Source organism: Doryrhamphus excisus, linkage group LG8 (assembly GCF_037039965.1).
Source record: "Doryrhamphus excisus strain RoL-2023G ecotype Guam linkage group LG8, RoL_Dexc_Guam_v1.1, whole genome shotgun sequence".
In the NCBI taxonomy this organism is placed as follows: domain Eukaryota; kingdom Metazoa; phylum Chordata; class Actinopteri; order Syngnathiformes; family Syngnathidae; genus Doryrhamphus; species Doryrhamphus excisus.
Window position 1 is genome coordinate 5,426,367 of NC_136364.1, and position 25,303 is coordinate 5,451,669.

The window sequence follows — 25,303 nt, forward strand, 5'->3', positions numbered from 1 at the left end:
CCGCACTCACACACACATGCAGTTGTCACTTATCATGCCCCAAAATGTCTTTTCCACCCCACTCCTGGCTCCCAACAAAATGTGATGTGTGTGAGCAGGGCGGTGTTTGGTTATGTAAGCGGTCCTGTGATGATGAGGTGACCGAATGTGCAGAGCGAACACACACGGATGGAGAGACCTCCTCCTTCTCCTTCACTCCTTCCACCCATGGCGTTATTTTATTTTTTAGCTCTAGTTGACTTATTCTGTGTTTAGTCCCTCCTAATTATGATGTGATAATGGTAATGGTAATGGTTTAATTTCATTTGAACATGCATCAGATTCCAATTGAGTGCATCCCATAATCAGTTCCCAGTTCCACATGTCCAAAAGGAGTAGGAAGAAGCAAAGCTTATTAAATCCTACCCCTTCATCTGGTACTTTTACAATCAGTAACTGTTACATTTGTTCACTTCCTGCTTTCATAATGTAATTGAAGTTATTTATTTATTCATTTAATTAATTTTTTTATTTTTTTTATAAATATTTGTATTGTTTTGAAAATATTTTATCATTTTGAAAATACATTTCTTAATTTTTTAATTTTAATTGTTTTTCCATTTACCAAAGTACTCGGTGATATGAGCATCCAATGACATAATGGGTACCATAGTAACTGTCAATATAGTTATATATATATATATATATATATATATATATATATATATATATATATATATATATATATATATATATATAGCACATCATGCACTCCAAAGGAGTCGGAAGAAGCTTAGTCGGAAAAGCTTATTAAATCCTACTCCTCCATCTGGTACTTTTACAATCAGTAACTGTTACATTTGTTCACTTCCTGCTTTCCTAATATAATTGAAGTTATTTATTTATAATTTTTTTCATTTTAATTGTTTTTATTATTTTTTATTTTAATTAAATGTATTAAAATTAAAATTTCACAATTTTTAAATTTAAAATTTTAATTTTAATTGTTTTTATTTTAATTAAATGTATTAAAATGTATTAAAATGTATTAAAATGTATTAAAATGTATTAAAATGTATTAAAATTTCACAATTTTATAATTAAAATTAAAATTTCACAAATTTAAAATTTCACAATTTTAAAATAAAAATTTCACAAATTTAAAATTTCACAATTTTAAAATAAAAATTACAATTTCAGATTTTAATTTTAATTTTAATTTTAATTTTAATTTTAATTTTAATTTTAATTTTAATTTTAATTTTAATTTTAATTTTAATTTTAATTTTAATTTTAATTTTAATATTTTTGTCCCGTACCAAAGTACGAGGTGATATGACCATCCAATGACATAATATAGGCGGCATTATGAATTATCCTTACTGACCTTTTTTGCAGTTATATATGTATAAGTGAGAAGAATAAAGGCTGGTTCCAAACTATTCTGCTCCTATTTCAGGTGAACGGCTGCCTACTGGACCCCCTGCCTCCCCCCACTGTACTCCGTAAGTCCTCCGCCTCGTCGCCTAGCAACATGATGGAGACGTCGATTGACGAGGGCGTCGAGACCGAGGAGCCCGACGCGGAGGAGGATGCGCCCCACCTGCTCCTGGCCTATCGGACGGCTCGTTTCGGTCAAAGGCGACACACCCTCTCCGAGGTCACCAACCAGCCGGGGACGTCGACGCAGGGTAGGACGTCAGCTTATGCAGTATAACATCAGGTTCCCAATAATTCATTTAAATATCTTTTATACGCCCCTCCCAGGGAAATTCTTCGCCTTGGGACACAACCCCTCCATGGGTAGCGTGGACTCGGACATGGGCTACGACATGGGCTCCATGCAAAGCGACCTCGGCCTACTGGAGGATCCCCCATCGCTCGGTGAGGTGGTACTGGCCAACAGCGCGGCCTCCCGTGTCCCCGCGCCGTCATTCCTGAGCGCCCGCCCCGCCAACCTGGCCATGGCCGCCATCACCTCACAGCACAGGGAGACCCACAACCGCTCACCCATCAGCTTCAGAGAAGGACGCCGAGCCTCTGACACCTCGCTCACGCAAGGTCGGGAACTCGCTTTTTTTTCGGTTCTTTCCACCATCTTTGACACACTTCTTGTTGTTGTTACGATTCCACGCGCCGCAAGCCCCCCCTCCGTCATCCCCTCTGATGACGCTGATTCACAGCATGAATCACAGCCAGATATTTCAAGGTTTCAGCCCACATATGCCGCCATCTTCCCTTTTCTACCAACCTCACTTTTACTTTTATCTTTGTCTCTCTGCACCATACAATAATCATACATGCAATAAATAACATTTTATTTAACCCTTAGATGCACGAGTGACTGGACCCTACACTCTTCCATAAGTGGATCAAAAATCACCCATACTACAATCAATGCCTTTTTATGACAATTTTGCCATTTCATTACGAAGATATTTCAAGAAAACAACCTGACCGGGTCATTTTTGACCCACTTATGGAAGGTTAGGGTCGTCACACAAAAACTAAAATTTCTTAAAATGTATAAAAGTTAAAAATGTGAATGGCATGATATCAAAAACATGTTTTTTGAGGAATACCCAGAATATGAAATGATAAAAAAAATTCATACAAAGATATTTCAAGAAAACAACCTGACCGGGTCATTTTTTACCCACTTATGGAAGTTTTCTTAAAATGTATAAAAGTTAAGTTAAAAATGTGAATGGCATGATATCAAAAATGTGTTTTTTGAGGAATACCTGGAATATGAAATGATGAAAATTTTCATTATGAAGATATTTCAAGAAAACAACCTGACTGGGTCATTTTTGACCCACTTATGAAGAGTTCTTAAAATTTCTTAAAATGTATAAAAGTTAAGTTAAAAATGTGAATGGCATGATATCAAAAACATGTTTTTTGAGGAATACCTGGAATATGAAATAATGCATTTTTTTCATTACAAAAATATTTCAAGAAAGCAACCTGACCAGGTCATTTTTGACCCACTTATGGAAGATTTCTTAAAATTTCTTAAAATGTATAAAAGTTAAGTTAAAAATCTGAACAGCATGATATCAAAAACATGTTTTTTGAGGAATACCAGGAATATGAAATGATAAAAAAAAAAAAATTCATTACGATGATATTTCAAGAAAACAACCTGACCGGGTCATTTTTGACCCACTTATGGAAGATTTCTTAAAATTTCTTAAAATGTATAAAAGGTAAGTTAAGAATGTGAACGGCATGATATCAAAAACATGTTTTTTGAGGAATACCTAGAATACGAAATGATAAAAAAAAATTTCATTACAAAGATATTTCAAGAAAACAACCTGACGGGGTCATTTTTGACCCACTTGTGGAAGATTTCTTAAAATTTCTTAAAATGTATAAAAGTTAAGTTAAAAATCTGAACAGCATGATATCAAAAACATGTTTTTTGAGGAATACCTGGAATATGAAATGATAAAAAAAAATTTAATGATGAAGATATTTCAAGAAAACAACTTGACCGGGTCATTTTTGACCCACTTATGGAAGATTTCTTAAAATTTCTTAAAATGTATAAAAGATACATACTAAATACGTTCTACTAAATCCCCTGGCAAATAGGAACTGTAATTACGTCTTGATAACACTTTGTTTCCATGCCTCTTCACCTACAGCCTGGACTGTGTGCTCCCACTTGCTGTTTGCATTTATTTTATTTATTTCATTCATTTTAATCCTCTTTGGGAGGGGGGGGGGCGTTGATGTTGACGCGGCGGATTCTTTTGCGTCAGACCGCTGACTCGGGTTAGAAAAATAACTCCCACCACCACAGTGAGTCAGGTCCTATCGTTCACAGGCACAGCTCGTCACCACTGGATGGGTCCTATCACACACACACACGCAAATACGCGATAAATCCAAGCGCACACGCCGACACCCTCGCAGCGGCACGCTGACGTACATCCCATCACAGTTGTAAAAAATAGCCTGATTACATTTGATATTCGTCATATTTTGCACAGGTTTGGTCGCCTTTCGACAGCACCTCCAGAACTTGGCACGGACCAAAGGCATCCTGGAGCTGAACAAAGTCCAAATGCTGGTGGAGCAGATGGGCTCCGGGGAAGGGGCCGCCATGGGCCCGCCGGGACCCCAACATCACTTGCACAACCTCCTGGAGGTCAGTCACAAATGCACGCCTCCCCCGAATCGTCCCTTGATAGCCGCATTTCTGTTTTGTCCCGAAATGTAAAAAAAAAAACGAAAAAAAAAACCAGGCACCCTGTCTGTTGTGTAACCCCTGGAGAGCCAGCCAACTGCGGCTTGTTTACTGTGTCTCGTCCCCTTGGGGCCCGCTGGAGCCGTGGCCAAAGTGAATGCGGCCATTGTTGAAGTCGGCCACACTTAGCCGTTCAATAAGATCCAATCACAAGCGCCAAATGATACAAACCGTATGAGACCAGTCACAGGCTTTCCAGTCAATGCAAACACACCAAAAATATCACAATTAATAACCAAAGCTGACAATATCGGCTTGTTCCCATCTTTCATAATGCAATATTTCATAATGCAATAAGGCATCCTTTTAATATGCTCTCATTCTATTGAACTCATGTGTAATCCCTGTGGACCGTACCATTTAGCCAAAGGCATCTGGCTCATCGCTCGACACAAAAGCGTTTTGGCAGCGCTCGGTGTGGCTAATCCACTTAGCTCACGCGATGAAGCGCCCCCATCCAGGCCGCGGCTTTATTGACCCGTAGACGTAGACCTGCCGCCTTCTCACATCCCGTGTTTGTGTTGGAAGGGTGAGGCGTCCAAGCAACAGGAGGGCCCCGCTTTATACCAAGGGGGGCCGCAGACCCCCCTCCTGTCACGCAGGCAGAGTTTGGAGACGCACTTCCTCAGCCATCATCTGCAGGTACGCAAGTTGGTAACGCTAATTTCATTCCCTGGAATCATTCGTCTTCACTAGGCTTTTTGGACAACTCTGTGACTCTGTAAATTTAAGTATTCAGTAGTATCCAAGTGTCCAAAGCAAGTATCCAAGTGTCCAAAGCAAATGTCCAAGTGTCCAAAGCAAGTGTCCAAGTGTCCAAAGGAAGTGTCCAAGTGTCTGAAAGCAAGTGTCCAAAAGCAAGTGTCCAAGTGTCCAAAGGAAGTGTCCAAAGTAAGTGTCCAAGGCTCCAAGGCAAGTGTCCGAAGGAAGTGTCCAAGTGTCCGAAGGAAGTGTCCGAAGGAAGTGTCCAAGTGTCCGAAGGAAGTGTCCAAGTGTCCGAAGGAAGTGTCCAAAGGAAGTGTCCAAGTGTCCAAAGGAAGTGTCCAAGTGTCCGAAGGAAGTGTCCAAAGGAAGTGTCCAAGTGTCCGAAGGAAGTGTCCGAAGGAAGTGTCCAAGTGTCCGAAGGAAGTGTCCGAAGGAACTGTCCAAGTGTCCAAGTGTCCAAAAGCAAGTGTCCAAAAGCAAGTGTCCAAAGCAAGTGTCCGAGCAAGTATCCAAGTGTCCGAAAGGAAGTGTCCAAGTGTCCGAAAGCAAGTGTCCAAGTGTCCGAAAGCAAGTGTCCAAGTGTCCGAAAGCAAGTGTCCAAGTGTCCGAAAGCAAGTGTCCAAGTGTCCGAAAGCAAGTGTCCAAGTGTCCAAAGCAAGTGTCCAAAGCAAGTGTCCAAAGCAAGTGTCCAAGTGTCCGAAGCAAGTGTCAAGTGTCCAAAGGAGGTATCCAAGTGTCCATGTGTCCGAAGCAAGTGTCCGAAGCAAGTGTCCAAGTGTCCAAAGCAATTGTCCTAAGCAAGTGTCCCAAGTCTCCAAAGCAAGTGTCTGAAGGAAGCGTCCAAGTGTCCAAGTCAAGCCAGTATATTCCAGTTGTTCAGGACAGCTGCTTTCCCTAGATGGGATTTAGTGTCAGTCGTTAGACACGTTCTTGTCCCAATCCTGAAGAAACTCCATCAACTCAGTGGCCATGTTTTCACCCGTGTCTTCCTGCGGGAATAAGACGTTGTGGGGAGACAGGAGGACTCCAAAGTCCAGTCGTTGTTTATGTAGTGGACCATGAGGCCAATATCCCGTATGGTCGAGGCGCTTGGCTACTTCACATGTTTGAAGTACATCCAAACCAAACCACTTCCACACTGTAGCGGTACCTCGCGTTTAGCAACAATGGTGGACAAATGGAGCTTTAATGGAAATGCAGTCCTAACTTGTGATGTTTTTCCATCCAGCAGACGAGCGTTTTGGCCAACAGTCCAGCAAGCTGCCAAATGTTCTGCAAGGACTCTCCACGAAGTCTGGAGCAGCAACTGCAAGAACACAGGTAAAGTCCTCTTTGATGGGGCGTTATCTTGCAATTGGTCTTAGTTTCCATCTGGGTGGCATGCTAACTGGACCTAACTGTCCTCCTCACAGACTCAACCAGAAGAGGATGTACCTGCAGCAGTCCCAGGGTCTGGGTCTGCAGGTCTACTTCAACCAGATGCAGATTGCCGAAGGATCCTACCCGGCAGGTGGCCCCGCTTTGGACCCGGCGGCCTCCCAGAACCCCGCCCAGGTTCCCGCAATGGCGGCCCAAACTCAACCTCAGCAACCGGGCGGCCAACAAGCCTCCTCGGCGTACCCGCACTGCCTGACCCCCCTCATGGAGCCGAGCGAGGGTTCGGTTTTCGACCCCTACATGAGCCACCACCACTACACCCAGCACCAGCCCCCTGGCGCCCAGCTTCAGCACCTCCACCACCAGCAGCCTCACGATGGGTACTGCTACCCTGTAGAGCAACGGGTCTCGGGCCTCTCCGTTGAAGCCCCGCCCCCTGGCGCCCAGTATGAGTACCCCTTGGACCTTGGGCTGATCCCTGCATCCGCAGCGAGGGAAGCGGGGTCCGGTGCGTCGGACGCCGAGCGCACCCAGCGGGAGGGATTGGTTCTATCGGAGCTGCAGAACCCGCTCCTGGACGGCGAGATGATGGAGACGGTGGACTCGCAGCACGGCTTTGTGTTGGTCAACTGAGGCCTCCGAGCCGGAAGAAGGAAGCGGCGTCGAGAGCGGGGAGGGCGCGGTCTCGATTCTCGTAAGACGAATAGAATTCCCAAGAACCTCGGAAACCCAAACTTCCCTTTCTTAGCTTACCTCCTTTATCACCCTCCACGGAGCAAGGGCGGGGGAGCGAGCGCCTGTCTCCGTGACGACGGCGACGGGTTCCGCAGTTTTGGAAGCGGACTCTTTTGGGACGGACCGGCAAAGCAAAAGCACAAAAAGGCTGGCATCGGAAATAAAACCCCTTCAACATCGAGACGAGGAGAACGCGTCCCTCGTTTATCACGCCAGCGCAAATCCAAGCGTCCACCGACAACGCTAACCGCTAAGGATCCAAACAACACGTGCACAGTATTTGGCAGGAAGCAACTGTTCTAACTACTGAACCGAGTGGTACACTACTGAACGCGTCGTGCAGCTGCTTGATTCAAGGAGCGCTTGATTTGTGTCCCGGGATAAACGGGGTCCTACTTTTACGTGGCAATACTGAAGCAATATTAATCCTCAAGGAGCGCCATGGTGCGCCAAGGACCGCCATGGAGCGCCATGGAGCGCTCGGATGATTGGCTCCGGAGCTGGAGTGCGTGGTTTTGGTTTGCACACGTCGGAAATAACGTCACATGACCAGCCGAGTGTCAACATCCGTGACTGAAGACCACACAGGCTTTTTTCCCGAATGAATGTAAAGGAATGACGTGACCTTGCGACGGCCAAGGTCAAAGATCTTTCCTTTCCTGCAAGGAGTCCCCGTTTTGAAGTATCTTCCCTGCAGGCTGGCCAAGGTCACGTGACTTGCTACTCCGCCGGGAACGGGACTTTGTCCAAGAAGTGGGGGGCGGGGCGGGTGGGGGGGGCACCAACTGTAGCAGCAAGTCAACACTTCAAGGTCGCATCCAAGACAGTTTTTCATTCACGGAAAATAGAAAATACACATTTGCCAAGGAGTATTACGCCATGTGGAAAAAATTATATGTACTATAAAAATACCCGTTAAGGAAAAAGTCCTAATTTTAGTCATAGTCACATATAAAATATTTGTAATTTTTTTTTTTTTTTAAATATTGCCTTTTTACAACTACATTCTTGTAAAATGTACTTATTTTGTTTGCACCCCCCCCCCTTCCTGGTTTCAGTTGGCAAAGCCACTTAAGTAAACAGTTCGGCTTCTCAGCAACAATATGCGTTCAAAAGAGTAATAACACATATACGTCACAATAATGCATCCTTTAACAACAGACCTCAGAGTGGCTCGGCGGTACTTCCTGTCCCATCGTATCCCAGCATGCTTTTGTTCCACGACGTGCGATTGTTAAGTCAGATTTCGTCGTCTTATAAAGAACGCTAAAATCATCACACAGCAAGTTAACACTCAAAAGCTACATAAGAAATATACAATACAAGTACCGAGTACTGGTTTAAAATAAACACACAGCTATGTTTATTTCTTCCCATCATGCATTTCATTCAAAGCGGATTGGGTCAGCTGACTCTGTCCACCAGGGGGAGCCAGAGGAGCCGCATGTGTAACTTCAGGAGGAAAAGTTTTAGAGGAATAATGTTGTAATCATAAGTTACACAAAAAAGTTATAATTTAGATTCTTTTTTTATAATTTAAAATATTTTTATTGTAATTTTTCTGGCCCCATAGAATTTTTTTTATTTTGTTTTCAACTAAATTCTTGTTAAATTATGACTTTTTAACCTTGTTTGAATTATGCGCCTTGTTTATTATGACTTTTTATCACGTCCTTATGTTACATAGCGATTAAAGTCGCAATTTTAAACCAATAATTTCATGAAAGTTAGCAATAATATGAAGTTTTTTTTATTTTTTTTAAATCCGATCTTGTTTTTCTGGCGAACATCAAAGTCATTATTTTAGCAGAATAAAGTTGTAAAGGTTACAAGAAGATTGTACAAAGGGGAAAAAGTAATAATTTGACATGAATAATGTTGTCATTTTCACAAAACAATGTATTATTTTAACTAAAAGTTGTCAAAACGTTCATTTTTAGTGTACAATGAAGACTTTTCCTTGTAACATGGAATATTGGGACTTTTCCCATTAACTTTTCCTGTAAACGAAAAGCTTTTTATCGTAAAATCAAAGCTTTTTTTCCTCACACCGCAAGGAAAAAGTAGCCGTTTTGTGAGGAAATGACAACTTTTGCTTCACCAAATTCTGACCATATTTTATTTCTTATTCGAAATTGGGACTTTTTAAAGAAGTCCTAAAAGTCTGACTTCTTTTTCGTCTTAAATCTCAACTTCCATCTTGTAATATTCGGACATCACGGTATTTGTGTACTCTTGTACTGGCATTTTCCGGCTGTAGAAAAGTGACAACAATCCACTCTGTCAAGCTGGTCCATGGAGATCTTCGCCAACAGGGAGGCTAAATGTAGCGACAGGTGAAAGAACCTACCACAGTTGAGTGTGCCTTTGACTTTGCCCCCCCACCCCACCCCACCCCTCCAAAGCGAATAGAGCCGTGTTTAGTTTTTTTTATACAAAAGGTACAGAAAACCTCAGACGTTTACCAAGTACGAGCCACCACCGCATTTCTTTCACTTTCACTTTCTTTACGGCTCCGTGTCTGCACGTGGCAAACGTATCCTAGCAATATTTGTCTCTTGGTGAGGACTGAAACTAGTAGTCATAGTAGTCATAGTAGTAGTAGTACAGGAGGACGATGTGTTTCCTAGTACTTATCACATTTCACCCCCAATATACCCCCCCCCCCACCCCCAACAACACAACAACAAATGGACTTTTATATTTCCCCTCATTGTTGTCGACCACACATAAGCTAACTTGCTGTTGAGATTAAAAGATTTATTGAACAAACTGCTGCTGCTTTCTGTCGTTTGTCTACGTTACACGACGCTAAGGTTGCCTTACAGCAGGGGTCTCAAACACACGGCCCCCGCCTTGATATGAAAGTTTAATGTTAGTGCGGCCCGCGCAAGTTTGATATGGATGCTGTATGGTATCATGTACCCAGAAAAAATTATTACGTTTGATTCATGTTCATGTTAAAGGTTAAATAACTGTTAATAGTTATCCTCCCTATCCGTGTGGAAGTGGTAAGTTTTTGGCTATTTAAGTTGAAAGGAAATAACTTGAAGGCTACCGTTGAGGTCGCGAGCTCTCTAGTTTGCGAGTTAGCATGTGTCTCAAGACCCTGCAGTTGCGCAATATGTTGTAAATAAAAAGAGTATAAATGTGACTATAGTCGTGTTTTGTCATGTCCACAGGGCTCTAATAATGCTTTGTTCATTTTAATCTGAAAAAAATCATTTGTCTACCCACCAATTATATGTGGTTTCTTAACTTTTTATTATTATTATATTTATTTATTACTGATTGATTGATTTTCTTTATTCTTTATTTATTTATTTTTCATCTTATTTTGTGTAGAAAAATAAAAATTAAGATATTTGAGAACAGTGGAATGTTTTATCAGAGCTTTTATTGTAGAAAATTTGAACCAAAGCACTGAAAAAGTTTGTCTATTTTTCTGTTTTTAATAAATGCGTTTTTGTTTTTTTTTTGAAAACCTGATGCGGCCCAGCCTTGCCCAGACCCTAGCTCCAGTGGCCCCCAGGTAAATTGAGTTTGAGACCCCTGATGTTAAAGACAGCATTTTTTTGATCTTTGCAACATTGCACTGATGCATCCATGCCGCTGTTTGGAACTTGCTCTGACTCAACTGGACAACATCTGGAACATCTGCGCTTACAGCAGAGGGCCCCGTTTTGGCTAGCGATCATCCCAAGACCCGCGGCTGACCCGATGGCACTACATCTGTTTTATTAGGCTGTGACTTTTGGTAAATGGTCTTTCACTTGTGTAGCGCTTTTCCACCTCCAAGGTGCTCAAAGCGCTTTGACAGTGTTTACATTTACCTCCTATACTGATGATGCAACCGGGGGTTCAGTATCTTGCCCAACGATACTTTGACATGATCACAGCAGGACGGAGGATCGACCCACAACCTTCGGGTTGGAAGACGACCACTCTACCAGCTGAGCCACGCCACCCCCTGTTTATATTTAATTGTTGCCCTCTCGACATCCATTGCAGCCTGGCCATCCTAGAGGGGGGATAGAGGGCCCCCATCTGCGGCTCCTTCTCAAGGTTTCTTTTTCCCTAACGGGTTGGGAGTTTTTCCTTGCCCGGATGGGGATTCAGCTCAGGGGATGTCGTCTATCATCTTCTGTTGCCTGCTTGTTAAGCACTTTGAGGCTCCATTGTGATTAATGGCTATATGTATATAACCTGACTTGACAGACAGACAGACATACATACATGTATTACATACATACAATAACATTCACACATATACAGAAAAAATACACTCATATATGCATCCATACATACTACATATGTATACAATACACATACATATATACATGCAACACCACATGCATACACACATACTTAAATGAGTATGTACATACACACATACATGATTATGTACATACACTCATACACACATACATGAGTATGTACATACATACATACATACACTCATACATACATACACTCATACATACATACGTACATGAGTGTGTGTGTACATACAGACATACATACACTCATACATACATACACACATACATGAGTATGTACATACATACATACATACATACATACATACATGAGTATGTACATACATAAAGACATACATACATACATACATACATGAGTATGTACATACATAAACACATACTTAAGTACGTACATACACACACATGCATACACACATGCATACACACATACATACACACACATGCATACACACATACATACACACATACATGAGTATGTACATACATACATACATACATGAGTGTGTACATACATACATACACACACACATGAGTATGTACATACACACATACACACATGAGTATGTACATACACACATACACGAGTATGTACATACACACATACACACATGAGTATGTACATACACACACACGAGTATGTACATACACACACACGAGTATGTACATACACACACACATACACGAGTATGTACATACACACATACACATATATACATACATAAATACAGTTATACATACAATACCATACGCACACTCATACATACATACATACATTCAATAACGCATTTATAAATATACATACAGAAACAAATACATACACACACACATACATATATACACAATACAAATACACAGTCATACATATGTGCATACATACAGAAGGAAAATACATACATAAGTATACATATATACATACATACATACAATAACACATACACATATACAATAACACATGTATTTATGTATATGTATATATGCATGAATGTGTTATTTTATGTGTGTATGTATTTATATGCGTATGTATGTATTAGACTTTAACATTAGACTTTCATATATTTTAGATTCATTAACCACAACTGAACTAGATCAAGCCTTACATACATACACACTCATACATACGTAAGTATGTACATACATACATACATACATAAGTATGTACATACATACATACATACATACATACATAAGTATGTACATACATACATACATACATACATAAGTATGTACATACATACATACATACATACATACATACATACATAAGTATGTACAAGTATGTCCACATACACACATACACTCATACATACATACACACACTCATACATACAATAACATCCACACACTCATACATACATACACACATACATAAGTATGTACATACATAGATACAATAACATACACACACTCATACATATATACATACGTAAGTATACATACATACAAACACACACTCATACATGCAATAACATCCACACACTCAGACATACCTACATACACACATACACAAGTATGTACATACATTCATAAATATAATAACATCCACACACTCATACATACCTACATACACACATACACAAGTATGTACATACATACATACATAAATATATACTATACTATATATACTATATATTCATAAAACATCCACACACTCATACATACATACACACATACATGAGTACGTACATACATACATACATATGAGTACATACATACATACATATATATATATACATACGTAAGTATACATACATACATACACTTATACATACAATAACATCCACACACTCATACATACATACACGAGTATGTACATACATACATACGTACATACATACATACGTACATACATAAGTATACATACATAAATACAGTTATACATACAATACCATACGCACACTCATACATACATACATACATTCAATAACGCATTTATAAATATACATACAGAAACAAATACATACACACACACATACATATATACACACAATACAAATACACAGTCATCCATATGTGCATACATACAGAAGGAAAATACATACATAAGTATACACACATACACACATACACGTATATACATACATACATGTATATACATACATACATGTATATACACGTACATACATATATACATACATACATACATACATACACATAAGTATGTACAACCATACAACCATACATATGTACATACATACATACAACCATACATACATAAGTATATACAACCATACACACGCACACTCATATATATATATATATATATATATATATATACACACGCAAGTATACATACATACAATAACACATACACACTCATACATACACATACATTCAATAACACATTCATATACATCCATAAGCACATAAATATATACAGTAACATGTATTTATGAATATGTATTTATGTATGAATGTGTTAGTTTGTGTGTATGTGTTTGTGTGTATGTATGTATTAGACTTTAACATTAGACTTTCATATGTTTTATATTCATTACACACAAATGAAGTAGTTCAAGCCTAACAGACATACATACATACTACATACATATACACACACACACACAATACAGTAGCACATGTATTTATGTACGTATATGTATATATGTATGAATGTGTTATTTTATGTGTGTATTTATTTATGTGTGTGTGTATGTATGTATTACACTTTAACATTAGACTTTCATATATTTTAGATTATTACACACAATTGAAGTAGTTCAAGCCTTACATACATATATACAATAACACATGTATTTATGTATATATGTATGAATGTGTTATTTTATGTGTGTATGTATTTATTAGACTTTAACATTAGACTTTCATATATTTTAGATTCATTACACACAACTGAAGAAGTTCAAGCCTTACATACATACATACACACTCATACATATATACATACGTAAGTATACATACATACACACATTTTCACAAAACAGAGGATCACAGCAATCTTGGTCAAGTATCTGGTATAACAGGTTGATGAGTCTCTGAGGTAACGGTGGATTGAGGAACTCCACTGTGGAGGAACGGTCCTCCATCCTTTAGTCCACTATCCAGTCCACTATCCACAGAGTCAAAAGGAAAGACAGTCCTACCCGTTCGCTGCCACTTGTGAAGGCTTCCTTGCTTGGTGCAGAACCAAAGGTGTCTATGAAAAAACCCTGACCTGTACAGGCCAGAAACAGGCATCGTAAACATTCTAAACAACTAAATTCCAATTCAAGATGGCCGTAGTCAATTTCCACTTCATCATCTCAGTAACAGTTCACTCATGTGCCATTCATCCCACTTTACTGGCTGGCAATACGTTTAGCAGTTGAGACATACGTACGTCTATACATACGCATGGAGCGGACACAGACGTGGGCGGTGAAAGGGAAAAGCTTACCGTAAAGTTCTTTTCTTTAGGTTTGATTTAAAAATAAAAAAAAGGGTTGTGAGCGTGCCACTTGTTGACCAGCCACAGCAGGAGCCACTGATTGCCTACACCTGCTGGTCCTTTACTGCTTCCTTCCAGCACAGACAGCCAATCAGGAGGGGACCTCACGTCAGCTGACCAAGTCATAGGACTGCTCCTCATTAGTGTCGTGGCTACACATAGTACATACATACATACATACATACATACATACATACATACATACATACATACATACATACATACATACATACATACATACATACATACATACATACATACATACATACATACATACATACATACATACATACAATAACACATAAATATATACAATAACACATGTATTTATGTATATGTATATATGTATGTATGAATGTGTTATTTTGAGTGTGTATGTATTTGTGTGTATGTACGTATTTATTAGACTTTATTAGACTTTCATATATTTTAGTTTCATTACACACAACTGAAGTAGTTCAAGCCTTCCATACATACATACATACATACATACACACTCATACATATATATGTACATATGTAAGTATACATACATACATACAATAACACATACACACACTCATACATACATACATACATACAATAACACATTCATACATATACACATAGATATACATACATACCGGTACATACTACATACATAGAACATACATACATGCATACATAAAATAACATACATACATACAATAACACATAAATATATACAATAACACATGTATTTATGTATATGTATATATGTATGTATGAATGTGTTATTTTGTGCGTGTATGTATTTGTGTGTATGTACATATTTATTAGACTTTATTAGACTTTCATATATTTTTGTTTTATTACACACAACTGAAGTCGTTCAAGCCTTCCATACATACATACATACATACACACACTCATACATATATACATACGTAAGTATACATACATACATACAATAATACATACACACACTCATACATACATACATACATACATACGTAAGTATACATACATACATACAATAATACATACACACACTCATACATACATACGTAAGTATACATACATATATACAATAACACATACACACACTCATACATACATACGTACGTACATAAGTATACATACATACAATAACACATACACACACTCATACATACATACGTACGTACATAAGTATACATACATACAATAACACATACACACACTCATACATACATACATACATACAATAACACATACACACACACTCATACATACATACAATAACTCATTCATACATATACACATACATATACATACATAGAACATACATACATGCATACATACACACACTCATACATATATACATACATACGTATACATACTAATACATAAGTATGTACATACATACATACAATAACACATACACTCATACATACACACATACATACACTCATACATACATACAATACACAAGTATGTACATAATACATACAGAAAAAAATACATACAATAACATACATACACTCATACATACATACATACATACATACATACATACATATAACAACACGCCCAGTGGCCGGTCAGAAAAGGAAATATGGCCAAATGAAATAATGTGTACAAAACTGGCCTCAGGCTGAGAGCTGTGTCTATATACACCATGTACTTATAGCACAGTACAGTACAGAGAACAGTACAGAGAACAGCACAGAGAACAGTACGGATCTTCAAGACTGGCACTGGTTCATGTCAGAATGCTTTGCCAACAGGTCTCGTACTGGATGTCATTGGATGTCCCCATGCCCGCGGTACCAAATTAAACATGATAACTGAGTGTCTGTTCCTCAATCAAACACACACAATATTGGAGGCCCATTCACACATCAGGTCAAAGTATCGTGTAATGACATCAATGGTTGCCATGGCAACGGGAGGAGGGGGGGTGGATGACAGCATCTTTCCGCTCAGGGTAACCAGTCACTTTTCTACTACACACAAATACTGGATGTATAGAGATGTCATCTTTTCTATATACATACATATATATATATATAGTATATATGATAAATTGTCATTTTGATATTTATTTTTCAGAAGCTTGTAGTTTATATCATTTGCTTTTAAGTCACATGAAATAAGCCTTTTGCTTTTTGCCTAAATGTGTAATTTTATTTTCAATGTGTATAAATAATTCTCAAGTATACTGTTGCTTTTATAGTGATATCCAGCTATATTTCATAATGTTTATATTCTTATTTACACTTGATATTGTATGATCTTGAATTCTAAAATAAACGTTAGGGTGGATGCAGCCTGTTTCCCTTACATTTGACTGCTTATGTGTGACATCACCGTGTTTGGCATCTGCATTGACGTCAGATGGACTGAGTGCACCCCCCTCCCACCCCCACCCAAAGTAGCAGGATGCAACTGTAGCGAAATAAGACGGCATAGCCTCGCATGACAGCGTTTCTTCCAGTTTTTGGTCAACTTCTGTGAAGGCTGATCACTCCCTTAGGTGCCATCTACCTTCCTCCTACTCCTCCAAGTACACGGCCGTGCCTCCAAGCTGCTGGAGCCAACGGCTCCCCACGGAGCTCCAGCTGCAGATATGCTGATATACATCACAAACAAGGCCATCAAAGGCAGCAAGAGAAGAGGAAGGAGAGAAGATGGCTGCATGTTGGAGAAAGAGCATTGAAGGAACAAATGTCCTTCTGATGGGTGACGGCTGCTTTGTTCATTAGCGCAGCTGCTGCTGACGGCAGAGCACCAGACCATGAGGTCCTCCTGCATCGGCCACGGTGTGCATCGTGTCTCGGGGGTTAAAAAGGAGGCCTTGATGTGTGGTCGGCGTTACTTTTATTCAGATGAAGATACAGTAGTACAGCATCCCAAGTATCCATTTGAAAACAAAACACCAGGAGGCTATTACCAAAACAAAAAGACATCATAGCAAACGTGTTCATAGAAGCCATCATGAAAGTGCTGATGGATCGTTACTGTGTCACATTGGAATTTGGCCAGATCTTAACGTGAAGACACATGACACTTCTTTCTACAATAAAAGCATCCATTCTGCTCCATGCACGGTGTCCTTGTAAGACCCTGGTGGCTACAATCCGTACAGGAGAGTAAAAGCCTGCTGATGGATCAATATCATTGGCTCACAGATGAATCCATGTTAGGATTGGAGGGGAGCGACGTGACTAGCGATCTGGTCCCTTGCAGGTGGTTTTTCCATGCAGGACGTGTCAAGTAGGACATCCAAAGCAACAGGGGGTGATTAGGAGAATGTGACGGGGCGGGGTTAGCGATGTCTAGCTAGTAGCGTATTAGTCAGCATGCACCACATGTGGCCTGTGATAAGCTTACATTTACAGCAAAAGGAGGAGGAGGACAGGGACGGGATGCAGAGACAAATGGAGAGAAAAAAAACCCTAAGTTCAAATCCCATTTTGTCTATACAGTTACCGCTTGATCCTGAACATCAATAAATATCTTGGAAAAGTGTTGCTTTGGGGCGGCGCTCCAACTTATGACAGGGGGAGAACTGGAGAGAGGAGAGGCAAAGAGATGATAGATTAAGATGCTTCATTGGTGGTGAGGGTGGGTGGGAATGGTACTTACCGCTGATGGCCTCCTGGGCAAAGTACTTGACATCCATGTCCGTGTCTGTGGCCAGCTTCTCCAGCACCGGCTTCACCTCCGTCTGCAGGGTGCTAATGACAACATCGCCACATGAGCCTCTTCAAAATAGCATATTTTCTGATGATGGACATCACAGTCCAAGAAGCATCCTGATACGGGTATGAAAGCCAACATCTCCGAACCCCAAACTTACTTTTCGTCCAGGATGGGGCCGATCTTCTGCAGAGACTTGGCCACATTGAAGCGCACGTTGGCCACCTGGTCGTTGGACATCTTGAGGACCACAGGCAGCATGTGCTTGGTGGTGATGTCCTGTCCACAAGTCTCTGACAGAGCCTGAAAGCCGGGGACACGTCATGCATCAGTGCCTTTTGAAGAATGTTCCAGCAGTTGGAGACCTGCCAGCTCGCCGTCAGTCAGATACCAACATGGCAGATTAAGGATGTCCCAAACGTAAATTTGACATCTTATACAATGGATCATTCAGAAATCCTCAGGGAACTTGAGGGGTGGATTACCTAAGCAAGCATGATGCTGTTAAACAGTTAACTCCTCAATATTATGGCAGATGTAAGAAAGTGCATGTAAAAGGTGGATTTATTACTCACATTGATGCAGAAGAGCGTGGTCATCCTGTGGAGGTAATTGGGGTCATTGGCCATTCCCAGAACCTTTGGCACAATGGTGTTCTGGGCCCACTCGGCTCCGAACCTCTCCACCAGCTTCATCAGGTTACAGGTGGCGGCCTCGCGGATGGCGTACACTACAGGTCAATCAAAGCGACACCATGAGTGCACCGCTTCGTCGGGTGAGCGGAAACATGAATGATCGCACTTTAAAAACAGGGGACAGGCTGTTCAAAACTTGTTAGCGCTCTCCAGCGAGGTGCTAGCAGTGTCCTTTGTGGTGTAGTGGTTGTGTTTAAGAGCGCCGCTGCTTTAAAAAAAACAAACAAAAAAAAACAGCAGTCTGCCGTGGGTGAAAACGACACTATGACTGAAGCCAAATGTCAGGGAAGAAAGTAGGCCTTCTTCCATAATATCAAAACGCTACTTCACAATAATCGTACAGTTAGACTAGGTAAGACTACTGAAGTGTCACTAACGGTGAAGGGTGCTAAAAATGATTGTGTGAAGTCAGTGAGGAAACCGTTCTAAGCGTGTGCGTGCGTCCTTTCTTATGTAACTGCAGCCCAGCCCAGCCCTTACCCTAACCCCAGACACACACAACATTCCAATGATGTAATGCAGCTGGCCCTTTGTCCTCAATCACACGTCTCTCTAATTGGGAAGAAAGAGTGCGCTTTACAACCGCGTACAAAGACACTAGCATCATTCACTTGACCGTGGAGCCTGGATTTACTCAATGCATTTGTACGCACAACCGTGTGTGTGTGTGTTCATACAGCAACATAGTAACCCGCTAATCAGTTCATCGGGTGCGTGTGACAAACATGTCGGAAAGTGACAATTGCTTTCAACACAACAGGACGAGAGAAGCGGGTCTTGGGTGCTTGATTTCACACTTTGGTACCGGCATTGCGGGATATGCTTTCACACAAGCTGCTTTAATAAGCAGTGTGAAGTGGGTTAATGGGGTCGGGGACGTGTCCCGAGACGGATATTCAGTAGGTTTAGGTCAAGTAAGCGGCGACAGCAGTAAGCAAATTGACACTTCAATCACAGAAGTCCACAAATTACAAACTCCTTTGACAAGAATGACTGAATGAAAAAGACACTTCAGTGTTAATAGTTTACATGGTCGGCCAACAAATCATGACCAGAAATGAGTTCAAAGAGTGCATATTACCATGGTCAATAAGCCAGGCCATACAAAGTGTGTTGAGCTTCTCATCAAAGAACTCCACTCCCTGCGAAAAGACAAAAAAAAAAAAATCACAACTGATAACTTTGCCTTGAGGCAGAAAATGCAGGCTAAGAGTTCTCCACTTCTGCTGCACGACTCACCAGCTGACCAGCCAACAGGGGCATGTACTCGATGATGGCCAGGCGGACCCTCCACTTGGCATCCTCAGCCAGCTCCACAATGGCTGGCAGGAGGGACTGGGACAGCTGACGGATGCCGATCACCTCATTGACACAGTCCAGGTTGGAAATGATGTTGAGGCGCACCTCGGGGCACTGGACAAAAAAAACAAAAAAAAAAACACGCTTAATGTGGTGTCACATGTTTGATATACATTTCTGGAAATTAAGAATGTTTTAGCACTCTAGGCATCTAACAGACAGCACTCTCCATGCTGCAGCCTTCAGAGAGCTTCACCTTGATTTATGTAAATTTGCACGTCAAAGCTGTCAGTTTGGACAGTAATCTAATTAGACTGTTGGTCTTGTTTTGCACAGGAAAGAAAGTGGGCCAACTTTAAATAGGACTGAGGAAGACAAGAGATGACAGTGAGAGTCAGGATTCCTCACAAATATAGAAAAGCGAAACTAATGACTTAAGACCTCTGGATATCTTTAACCGTTATTCCTTGTTACAATGACAACATTACAAAAACAAACCCCCCAAAACCCATCCCATTTAACCGATTAGTCAAGCTGGCAGAAAACACCAAAGAGAAACAAATGCAACATTTCATTTACCTCGTCCTTGAGCTGAGCCAGGAAAAGTGGCAGTAAATGCTCTATTGTGTTGTCCTTGCCCAGGATGGCAGAAAGACCCATGATGACCAAGGCCAGGGCAGACTTCACATGTTGGTTGGTGTCTGAAACCAGCTCCTGCAGATGCCACATACATGGAATTGGATATGCAGTAATACTTGCACAAGTGGGGGGTGGGAAGTGCATACATATAAACATAGACACGCATATATAAAGAATTAGCAGTCTATCAAAAACCAGGATGAATTAACTGGTTTTACATGAGCATGAAGGAAATGTTATGCTTCAAGACTGTTCCATGTAGTAAACAATGGCGCCCCCTGCTGTATTGTCATACAACAGCGGCATGATTTAAACCTACAGTCCAGCAACGTTTTGTCCACCAGTATTTTTTCAGCAAGGTAGCCCTCGCGCAGAGAAACGTGTTTTTGGAATATTATGAATATGACAAGAATTTATCATTACAGAGAGATGAATCGGTTATTATTTGGTGAACTACCCAACAGAAAGTCAAATGAAAGTCAAACGTGAGCATTCAAACACTGTCATAAATAGGCTGAGCATGTGGCGATTGACTACAAATGTATATATTTTTCATTCCCTTGATAAAAAAAAAAACAAGTGAATGTTAACACAAGACAGAAATTTCAAAAGGTTGTGCCTTGAAAATGGTTAGCGATAAAGTCATACTCTAAATTCATCAGGATGACCGAAAGTTCGTGATGGAGTAAATGTACATTATGATATCGCCAAGGCTCAGAATTTGTCTAATTGTCTGACCCACTTGTGATCCTGCTCTTCATCGCTCAAGCAAACCCAGCCATCATCAGTCACGAACAGCAGGCTCTTGAACGCCACAAGAGTACTAGTAGTCCCGTTTGAGAACCAGTTATTGAAATGTCTTCAAGTATAAACTTAGTAATGGTTTTCTATTCATGCCGTTAAAAAAGCTTGATTAAGAATGGCATGAACTAAGTAAAACTACAGAGACACGCCTTAAGTCTTTATAAAGTCAATTCAGAACAAACTGAGTGTTAGTTCACCTGAAAGCAGCGGCACTGCAAAGCTAGTTCTTTATTTTTACCTTGACACAGGGTAGAATGTGAGTCATGATGATCTGCTCACGGTTGTCCTCTGGGAGGTTCTCGCAGAATTCTAATAAGATGAAAAAGAAAGATCAAGCAACAGACGTGACAGATTTTTACGAAAGGTATAGTCAGGGACTCACCTTTGACTTTGTTTGCTGCAGCAGCACGAACCTCAGCCTCACAGTCCTTCAGAAGGTTCTGGAAAGCTGGCACCAGGTCATTCTTTGTGATTTCCGGGCCCACTGCTTTTTGAAGCTGAAAAGAAAAAGAAACCAATTGAGTGTAATTTTCAATATGCAAATACTTGGATCGCATGAACTCCAACATGTTGGATACAAATGAGATGCCAACAACAGTTCACCTCAGAGAACTTGTCAGCAACCATGTAGCGGACCCTCCATGATTTGTCCTCAGCGGCCTGTCGCAGGGTGGGCATCACCAGGGTCTCCAGGTCCTCCTGAGGCAGCAGAGTGGCGATGCTGACACAAGCCTCCACTGCCAGCAAACGCACCGAGTCCTGATGGTAGTAGAGGATGGGTTCAGCCAATGACAACAAAGAACTGTGTGTGGTAAAATATTCAGGTAATTTTGCCTGACTGTACCTGCTCATCAGAGGCCAGGGCAGTGAAGAGGGCAATGATGTCACTTCGAACATAGTCCAGCTCCAACACTCTGGCAAACTCTCCCAGTTTAGATGCTGCAGCGCGACGAACCATAGGAGTGTCATCTGAACACAGGGTGCGGAAATGCCTGGACGCAATCAAACAAGACATAATGAGGAAGCCTGCATCAAAATGGGTTGAGGGGGCTTTGCATGCCAAACAACGATTAACTTACTGGCGAATCTCAGCCTTGACTGTGCTGGACACACGGGGATAACAGACGCTAAAAAGGCCACAAGCAGACGTGCGAGAGGTGAACCAGTCTCCGCAGGACAAGCGCTTGACCAGCGGCTCAAAATGGACCTCCAGGTCAACTGGAGAATGCTCCTGAGAGATCTTCCGCAGGGACTCCACGGCTTTGTCCCTGACGACAGTCTCCTCCACTGTCGCTAGGCTCTCCAGAGGAGGCTGTGTGCCATGGAAAGGTCAGTTATCAACAGTTCTGGTCTCATTTTAAACTTTCAGAGATTCTAGGGACATTATGTGCTATTCAGTTTAGGTCGTTTTTGTCTATGTTGAATGCACATACCAAGTCTCTTTACAACTCTTTTTTTTTTTGCTTCGAGTTGAGATCTAAAATCTGGGGTATACGCCAGCTTCAGATACCTCCAACGGTACGGTAAGTGCTAAGGGGTGTACAGCCCTACAAACTAATGGTGGTTGGGGAACAGACTTAAAACAAAAGGGGTAGGAGTAGTTTACTCTGATACTACACTCCAGCTGCAGAGTGGAGACAGAAAGTATAACCATATAAAAGTAAAAAAGTAGAATTAATTTTTACAGTAACGCATCACAAATTAAATTTAGTCACAGTCCGGAGCCCTGAAACCTGACACGTTTTAAAGCCATTTTTGTGAAGCTGACATTTTTAACAACAATGATCTAGAATGAAGTATTAGGTTGGTTTACCCACCAAAACAATAAAACATATTTGCCCAATAAAGGCACAAGACTTACCAGGAGACAGTGGACGTACTCTGGGCCTCCCACCAACATGGTGAAATTACCCAGCTGCTCAGCCAAGGCCAAGAGGACCTCATCTTCATCGTAGATGGTGTCTAACGGGAGGAAAAGCAATGTCAAGAATCATGCTGGAACTCACCACGTGATCCCACGCTTTTAAGGCATCTTGTGCAATGGACATTGGGCTCTATTGTTACAAGCTTGTGACTATTGCGTCATAAAAAAAGGTAGGTTTACTGGGCATGAATGGTTTACCTGTGAGGAAAGGAAGCAGCTCGGTGCGAGTGCGCTCCACACCAAGAGCCAGTGCAATAGTGGAAAGCTTCTTGATGCTGTTCAGCCGCAACTGCATACAAAAAGACATGGATGTTTAAAATAAATAAGACACACCGCATTCAACAGGCATGATTACAGTACATTGCGGGAGAAGACAACATTTCACCACTGTGCGTAGATATTCCATAATGGTAGGCTATACCCTTATAGTCCACTCAAAACTAATTTTTCCCCACTTTTGCGGGAATTGTATATTGGCTATAGATCACAAGCATTGCTATTAAAAAGAGTTTCTATCGCCAAATAATTCCGGATACTCGACGGCGATGACACTTGGGTTTTGGACGCTTAAATATCATCAAATTCGAGATGCCCTGATTTATAGAATACGCTAAAACACGTTTGTTATCATGGTACAAGCCCAAGGAGTGACGCCGGTGGTCACCCGGTGACACAAATCACAGGGAACCTAAATATTTTAACATATATAGTGATACAATACATACATATGTGAGAATATAGCAAAAAAAAGTGGAACCAAAATAAAAATCGGCGGGCTGAAATACAGCGCTGCTGTCATTGCTAGCTGTGAGCCATTCAATTGAAGACGTCAATAGCGCCATTACTTGAGCCCCTAATTCTATCTTTGTTATAGATTTTGCTATAGTACAATTCAACCCTACGAATATGTGTCATAAGAATTAGTATTAATTTTGGTCAATACAAAGACTACAACCGAGTACGGACAGGGTTTGTCGCTGAGGAAGTAGGGCCTGGCCGGGAATGTTAGCATAGCTGCGAGTTAGCAAATGAGCTAGCAAACACCCGGATGACCGTTTACAAAACCCGAGTCATCTAAGAATCAATATCGAGCGGAATACAAATGGACCTGTAAAATACATTTCTCGCTCTAACCTGAACATCCTCATTCCGCAGCTCATCAATGAGAACGGCAATAGGGTAGAGAGAATCGTCTCCATCGGCTCCAGCCATTTTGGATACTGCAGCGCTGTTGTGCCTGTGACTGTTGACTACGGGGTTTCTGTCCCAGTTAAATGGGGAGCGCCTCTTTTTGCGCCTGCCTTCAACGAAATGTGGAAAATAAAGCATGTATTTAAAAACGACGTGTTGATTGGGTAAAAATATGTGAAATTATCAATTGAAAATATTAATTTATAATGTAGACCAAAGCAGTCTCTGTGGTACAATATCTAATTCACGTCGTTTAGGTATTTTGTGAAAGCTTTAAAACTATCTGAATATTTTTAAAAAACTCATATATTAAGTGTAAGTCAAATT

The 25,303-nt window shown here is 40.8% G+C and overlaps 2 protein-coding genes across 6 annotated transcripts in view; one reads left to right on the forward strand and one right to left on the reverse strand.

Moving 5' to 3' along the window:
• Nucleotides 1–10,049, forward strand: part of sik2b (salt-inducible kinase 2b) — a 57,543-nt gene extending 47,494 nt beyond the window's left edge. For 2 of the 5 annotated variants that reach the window (XM_058079466.2, XM_058079471.2), the window contains 6 exons: nucleotides 1,439–1,670; nucleotides 1,747–2,040; nucleotides 3,984–4,141; nucleotides 4,769–4,882; nucleotides 6,174–6,265; nucleotides 6,358–10,049. In XM_058079466.2, coding sequence (XP_057935449.2) covers nucleotides 1,439–1,670; nucleotides 1,747–2,040; nucleotides 3,984–4,141; nucleotides 4,769–4,882; nucleotides 6,174–6,265; nucleotides 6,358–6,955 — 1,488 coding nt within the window. In that variant the 3' untranslated portion in view covers nucleotides 6,956–10,049. The remainder of the gene's footprint in view (nucleotides 1–1,438; nucleotides 1,671–1,746; nucleotides 2,041–3,983; nucleotides 4,142–4,768; nucleotides 4,883–6,173; nucleotides 6,266–6,357) is intronic. The other 3 variants (XM_058079467.2, XM_058079469.2, XM_058079470.2) reach the window with 3 other exon arrangements.
• A 7,536-nt stretch (nucleotides 10,050–17,585) lies between these two features.
• On the reverse strand, nucleotides 17,586–25,088 carry ppp2r1bb (protein phosphatase 2, regulatory subunit A, beta b). Its single transcript, XM_058080725.2, has 15 exons — nucleotides 24,920–25,088; nucleotides 23,984–24,074; nucleotides 23,723–23,823; nucleotides 22,941–23,173; nucleotides 22,706–22,853; nucleotides 22,465–22,620; nucleotides 22,244–22,358; nucleotides 22,100–22,170; nucleotides 20,998–21,132; nucleotides 20,359–20,532; nucleotides 20,201–20,261; nucleotides 19,000–19,154; nucleotides 18,585–18,727; nucleotides 18,371–18,462; nucleotides 17,586–18,293 (listed from the first exon to the last, which is right to left on the reverse strand). Exons 1-15 carry the CDS (start codon nucleotides 24,995–24,997, stop codon nucleotides 18,277–18,279), a joined length of 1,770 nt encoding a protein of 589 aa, XP_057936708.1. The 5' UTR covers nucleotides 24,998–25,088; the 3' UTR covers nucleotides 17,586–18,276.
• Nucleotides 25,089–25,303: the final 215 nt, after the last annotated feature.